Genomic DNA, 7,500 nt, shown 5'->3' with positions numbered 1-7,500 from the left:
ATAAATGTTTCCGCGCGCATTCGTGTGTCTATGCTTGTATATTTGCGTATGTATAGCATGTAATTTCAAAATTAATTGCAACTTTAATGAAATACTTAATTATGAAAACTACATTACCAGCATCGGTCATTTAACCAAGTTCGGTCGCATTAAGATGAAAACATTTTCCTTCGTTAATTAGACTATTTAAACCTTAACCAAAAGCGAATTACTAAGTGCTGTGATATTCAACGATTCTCAATAATTTCTCTATGCAGGAGATAAAAATTGAAAACAAATTTCATATTCTATCTCCTAGTATGAGGACATACTTTTGAAGGAGGGAAGGCACCATTATATTGGTATATAAGGGGTAAAGACCCCTTTGGTCATGAATGACCATGAGATTGCACCTAGAAAGTTTCCCCCCGAGGCACAAGTCTGAGTGAGGTTGTTTACGGAAGACCAGCAGTCGCCCATGAATACTAGCCTCCCCTCTTCGCGCCACCGATGTTATCCATGGGAAAGGCAGAGGCCAATACAGTTCGGCACCAGTAATGTCGCAACTAATTTCTACAGCTGAGTGAACTGGAGCAACAGGAAATAAAGTATCTTGCTCAAAAACACAACACGCAGGCCAGTCCGGGAATCGAACGCACTACCTCATGATTGTGAGCCCAATGCTCTAAACATTGAGCCATGCGCCTTTCAGATTGGTATGTATTGGTATATACACGCAAAAACCATAATTACACAATGTACACACATTCACGCACTTGTACACATGCATCTAGATGTCTGTATGTATATAGATATATAGGGTGCGATGGGTAAATTGTTGCCATTTTATATTTTTAATTTCACGCATGCACATTGTTTGTTTTGATCTTAACGACTACGCAGTATACTGGGGGCAGTTGGGCACCGCATGTGAGAAAGACAGCCAGCATCATGACACGGTTCGTTCTGCCAGGAATTTGGAAGCGACATGTTGTACTGTTTGGCATTCGCGCCGGAACCTCTAATACGAACATTTCAGAGTGTTTAGTGTCAATCTGAGGACAGTGCATATATCGAGAGTGATAAAAATCGAATATCCAGTCAACAGTATGGCGTTTGGAGTGATCACTAATGAAATGGTGACGTTATGCTTCCATTCATCTTTCGACAAGGCCTCAGACTCAACACGGAGGCCTACATCAAGTACCTGGAAGAGGAAGTGCTGCTCTGAATCAAGTGGATGGCTGCTGGATGACCCCTATGTCTGGCAACAGGCCTCTGTACCATACCACACAAGCAGGAGAACATAGTCATGGATGTCAGGCAATTTCTGCAACCACATCACCCCTAACATCTGGTCATCTAACTCCCCAGACTGTAGCCCCCTTGATTCATTGTGTGTGAGGTGCAGTTGAACAAGAGACCAACAAAACTCCTTGTAACACCAAGGATGAACTGAAGGCAAGGATTAAGGCAGCATTCACCACCTTAAACAAAGAGAACATCCAGAAGAGTTTCAGGAGATTCCGAAGTGGTCTGGAAGCCGTGGTTGAAACTAGTGGCAACTTTTTTTGACCAAGTTTACTCTTTAGAATTTCAACATATTTTTATGTAATTTTGGTAAATATATCTGTTAAAATGAGAAAGTGTTATTTTCACTTTTGCGCAATTTAGACGACCATATATTCACTGCACCCTGTTCATATATAATATATATATATATATATATATATATAATATATATATATAATGCACAAACATATGTATATATAGTACCACATAGTACTGTTGTCAAACAAGCTGACAGTTCACTCATCCATGGCCAGCAATCAGCATCTAAACAGCTGCGCGAAATCATTTCATTACGTCTCCATTGTGGGTCGTAGCGTTGGTGTGGATAGGGTATTAATCCTACTCGCCAAAATGTATGTAATATTCTCGCAGTTTCCTGAATCTAACAATCTGTGTCTGTCATGTTATGTACTTATTGGAATATATACCAATACAATTATGTTGCCATCTTCCCTCGATGCCTATTTAATGTACGTGTACTATTCTACTTCCAGGTGATGAAGTTTACATGGCTGACGAGGCGGAACGTAAAGAATATGTCATGCGTGAATCAGGAAAGATTTATGTGGGTACTTCACATCAGATCTTCGGAAAAACTTGGAACTTTCGCCAGGTAAAAACACTTATGCAGAGAACTGGTTGGGTTAAATTACGGTTTTACATTGCAACAACTTGCTGGGGCTGCCTGCTGGAGCGGAGCCTGCAGCAGGTATTTAAAGGGAAATTTGATAAGACAGTCAGTCGCCCGCTGACACTCGTTGACGCTACAGCGAAGAGGCCAGGGAACAGAAGAAAGAAGATATGCACCCAACACCAGAGCTGAAGATACATCCGAAGGGGGGGGGGCTCCACCACGTCAAAACGGACCTGGTTCCTCCTGATGATGTCTTGAGCTAACTGGATCCTATAAAGGAGCTGTTGTGGTAGCACCCCACGAAACACGTTTGAAATTCCAGCGAAAGCTGCATTGTTATGTGTTATGCCAAGGCTAGAAGTTAATTTTATTATTTCAATGTAAGAACGGCTCGAGAACTTCCCAATAAATGTATTGCGTTATATGTTCCGGCTATATACATTCTGAGTTGGAATACTGCTTGCCTTTACGTTACCTTTTGTCCCCTCCTCCGTATCAATAAACTTGAGTACCGATCAAGATTTAGGGTTTACGCGCCGGTCAAGTCCCTCAAAATTGTTGGCTTTGTGTCCAAATCAGAAACTATTATTTCGATAAAAGAAAAGTAGTGACCTGGCAAAATCATTAGTGCGTGGGGTAAATGTCTGCCAGTATTTTATACTGTTCCTTGCGTTCTGAGTTCAAATCCCAACAAGGCTGACTTTATCTTTCTTCTTTTTCTCTACTATGTCGATAAAGTAATATTCCGGTCAAATACTGGGATCAATAGTATTGACCTGTCTCTTTCCTCAAAACTGCAAGTCTTGTATCTAAATTGGAAACTACAGGTATGTTAAGCCGGCACAATTGTTAGAGTATCGTGAAAATTGCTTATCAGTATTTCTATTGGCTCTTTACGTTCTGATTTAAACCTCACCGAGATGAATTTTGCCTTTCAATCCCCCACCCCCGAGGTCGATAAAATAAAGTACCAGTCAAGTACTGGATCCCACTCACTTGAAATCTGATGTCCTTGTGCTTTTAGTAGAGACACTTACTTAGAAGCAAGCGTCTTCAGCCATGAGTTTTGTGTTAGATTAACTATGCGAAACTAAATATATATTTTTTTCTTTCGATTTCTATATTTTCCTGTAGTTTTCCGATGATGTGTTGGAATGCGTTCTCTATCTTCTAGAGGAATCAGAACTTCCGCTTCACGCACGCAGAAATCCTGTGTTAGTCACACGAAAATTGACAGCATTGGTGAGTACATAACTCTGGTTGTTCCCTTAATAATAATGTATGTGTATGTATATGGTCATGTGTGTGCGTGTTTTAGTGTGCATGCGTATTTGTGCGTGTGTATGTGAACAGTTGTGTAAGTGCGATGGTGTGTGTGTGTGTGTAAATAAAGCAAATGAGGACAAGGAGTTTATTATCAGAGTATCACATATTTTTGTACGTTGTTAGAAACCTTGAACAATTGCTCTAGGATATTCAGCTGAATATGAGTACCAGCAACTATAAAGCTCCCTGGTACACATTTTCAGCTAAGTGCACTGATCTGTTCACAGAAGGCAATCGGAGTTACTTTTATTTTTTACTTTCAGTCCGAATTCCTTGTAAGTGTGGATCGACCCAGCCTCTTCGGCATTTAGGGTCAAAGCAAATAATTAAAAACTAAGCTGGAAAAATGCACCTTTTGACGTAAATAATTTTTGATCTTAACATGGTCCGATTTGAATTTTTTCTTCTACGGAATGAAGAGCAAGCCTTTTTCTATCATACTCTCAATGTTGGTCAACTTGCGCCGCAGCGTCTCGGAGGAGATAGTGTTAGTTGAAGGCTACCAAACCTGACACACACAGACAACTTCAGCTTTATATATATATATATATTACTTGGATCTAAATTTAAAATTAATATTTATTAGCTGAATTCAAGGCGGCGGGCTAGTTGAATCGTTAGCGCGCCGGAAAAATGTGCTTAGCAATATTTCGTCCGCCTTTACTTTCTGCATTCAAACTCCGTCGAGGTCGACTTCGACTTTCATCATTTCGGTGTCGATAACATAAGTACCAGTTGAACACTGGAGTCGACGTAATCGACTTACTCCTTCCCTTGATATTGCTGGCCTTGTGCCAATATTTGAAACCATTATTGGCTGAATGTTACAGTAAAATTTTACATGTGAGGTTTCGGTACGTGACTCACGAGAAAAAGTGAAAAGTTAACTGTGGATACGGATATATAGTAAGACATTACAATTGAAATTTATTATCAGCTCAATACTGACGTGATAACTGTGGCATTTAAAAAAAAAGAATGAAAACGCTGATTGTCTATTTCTTTACTATCCACAAGGGGTTAAATACAGAGGGGACAAACATGGACAGACAAACGGATTAAGTCGATTATATCGACCCCAGTGCGTAACTGGTACTTATTTAATCGACCCCGAAAGGATGAAAGGCAAAGTCGACCTCGGCGGAATTTGAACTCAGAACGTAACAGCAGACGAAATACGGCTACGCATTTCACCCGGCGTGCTAACGTTTCTGCCAGCTCGCCGCCTTCAAAGAATGAAAACGCGGATTGTCATTGATTAATGTGACAATGATTGGGGTGAAGTTATGAAAAAGTTACGAAAATTTAGTAATCCATTATAGTGTTATGCGTTGTAACAATAATGTTTTATCTTTTGAACAGATAAATTCATCTGATGACAACGGAGTTTTAACCGGCAACTGGTCAGGAGTGTATACAGGTGGAAAGTCTCCTCTGGCTTGGACAGGCAGTGCTGCGATTTTTCAAGAATACTTCAAGACCAAGAGACCAGTGAAATTTGGCCAGTGTTGGGTATTCTCTGGTGTTCTAACCACAGGTTGGTAATATTTGAGTTTTGTCTAACCACAAAGCCAATATTTGTAAGGGTAGACGATAGTTACATGACGTAAGTTATCAATATGCACAGAAAATTATAGAATGAACTAGAAGTGAAAATGAGAGCGAAAGTGATATTAATGAATGGTAGAGGTGACAGAATTGCTTGTGTCTGGAAAATGCCTTGCCATATTTGTTCCTGCTCTTTACCTTCTGAGTTCAAACCCTGTGTAGTTAACTTTGTCTTTCATAATTTTGAGACTGACAAAGCTAAGTACCGGTCAATTTTTCCTCTATTCTCCCAGGGATACCATCTCTTAGGAATGTGCAGTATTTAAAACCACAGTATATACCGCTGTAAACTGCCCTTCAGAGATATATTTATCTTGAATATGATACACAGATGGCCATTTTAATTCAGTACTACTTCTATTGTATATAAAAGATTTTTACTCAACCAGGTGATTGTTTTATTTAGCAACGAATGTTTTATTCACTGTTTCCAATATATCGGTGGCAACAAATGTAATCTAGCTTTGTCATTGGCAGTGAGTACACGCTATTGGTTAGGCCCAACGAGGTGAAAATACATCTGGCGTTATTTATAGCAGGTGCTAATACGATTTTCGTCTCTTTCCGACGTGTATTGTATTTTCAAACATAGCATGTCTATAAGAGATGTCACCTTTGAAGACATATCATCGTAAATTGCTTTTCAATGATGTTTTTCATCGGGAATGAGAATACAAACGTAGAGTAAAAAGCTCCAATTTTCAGTATTCTAAGTTGCTCGTTTCCGACTCTAGATTTCTCATGTTTGAATACTCTTTTACCTTTTTACTCTTTTACTTGTTTCAGTCATTTGACTGCGGCCATGTCGGAGCACCGCCTTTAGTCGAGCAAATCAACCTCAGGACTTATTCTTTGGAAGCCTAGTACTTATTATATCGGTCTCTTTTGCCAAACCGCTAAGTTACTGGGACGTAAACGCACCAGCATCGATTGTCAAGCGATGTTGGGGGGACAAACACAGACACACAAACACATACATACATATACATATATACGACGGGCTTATTTCAGTTTCCGTCTACCAAATTCACTTTGGTCGACTCGAGGCTATAGCAGAAGACATTAGCCCAAGGTGCCACGCAGTGGGACTGAACCCGGAACCATGTGGTTGGTAAGCAAGCTACTTACCACACTGCCACTCCTGTTATATGAAAGTTTGAATAAAATATTTATCGTTATGTTCCTTCGTGAATGACACTTGCGAAAACAGCTACCTCAAGCTCAGGACAGATCTCCCTGATATTGGCTTTTCTTCGTGGTTGGTGTCATTGTTCTTGAAACATCTGAACCAGTTTTGTACCACATGTTCGTTGATTGCATCTTGGCTTCAACATCATTAATTCCTTTTGCCGCTGCTCTTGCCCATTTTTTCCACAGGGAGCGTAAAATGGTTCTAACTGAAATTTTTTCATCACGCATTAACTAAATTGTAAAATAAAGGATAAACATTTTATGTTTGTGAAGTATATTTGCCACTTAAATGTGGCTAAACGCTAAGGGTGGATGCTACTGTAGCTTGTAGCCCCAGGAGAACATTTTCTCCAGCTGGCTATTGACACATTTCTGTGTCCTATCAGGACTTATTCTTTATACCTTGTTCAGAGATTTATTATTGCTTCATTTTATGTTTATATGTTATATACGAAAATAAACAACAAACAATTCAGCAATAATTGGACAACAGGTTGTACTCAATTGATGATATATCATGGAGATTACAAGTTGCCGAAAATCATTAGTGAAAATTCTTTTCACTAAACCTGATAATATTAACACAAGAACAGAAAGGAATAAAATCAACGGTTGTTTGAAGCAGCCGTTTTGCACGTGCCGTTCACAAAGGCTTTTAAACTCAAAAATATAAAGAGAAGCATTTTCTTCAAACTTTTAAATCATATCTAAAAAAACCCAAAAAAACCAGAAAATTCAGACAGCTGATATTTCAAAAGGAAACCAGGTCCGGTTTACCAACTGATAATCGAAAACGAGTGATTCTAAGTACTCAAAATCGGAGCCTTTCAACCATAATATATTGTGTGTGTGTGTATATATATATATATATATATATGTGTGTGTATGTGTGTGTATCTGTGTGTGTGTGTATTTGTGTGTGTGTGTGTATATATATATATATATATATATATATATTTATATAAAATAACATGAGACAACAAAGTCAAGGCTGTGTGGAATTTTTAGGTCATTTATAAAGAGAAGGTTTGTCTTACAGCTGTTTCTCGGATATCCCTTCATCAGAGATATTGTGAGACGGCTAGAGGGAAATATTAGAGTTGAATATAAGGAGTTGTTTTGGAAAAAGTTGGAAAACAGGAGTATAGAGGGAAATAGGAGAATGAAAGTAGAAATAAAAATACATAAAT

The 7,500-nt window shown here is 38.8% G+C and overlaps 1 protein-coding gene across 1 annotated transcript in view; it reads left to right on the top strand.

Annotated features, from left to right (window-relative positions):
- LOC115211974 (protein-glutamine gamma-glutamyltransferase K) overlaps nucleotides 1–7,500 on the top strand; it is a 114,711-nt gene that overhangs the window by 89,759 nt on the left and 17,452 nt on the right. Inside the window, exons 7-9 of the mRNA XM_036503138.1 lie at nucleotides 2,046–2,164; nucleotides 3,320–3,427; nucleotides 4,874–5,048. Coding sequence (XP_036359031.1) covers nucleotides 2,046–2,164; nucleotides 3,320–3,427; nucleotides 4,874–5,048 — 402 coding nt within the window. The remainder of the gene's footprint in view (nucleotides 1–2,045; nucleotides 2,165–3,319; nucleotides 3,428–4,873; nucleotides 5,049–7,500) is intronic.

The sequence above is a fragment of the Octopus sinensis genome, linkage group LG5, assembly GCF_006345805.1.
Source record: "Octopus sinensis linkage group LG5, ASM634580v1, whole genome shotgun sequence".
Lineage (NCBI taxonomy): Eukaryota > Metazoa > Mollusca > Cephalopoda > Octopoda > Octopodidae > Octopus > Octopus sinensis.
The sequence above is the reverse complement of the archived record's forward strand: the minus strand, read 5'-3'. Positions and strand labels throughout refer to the sequence as shown.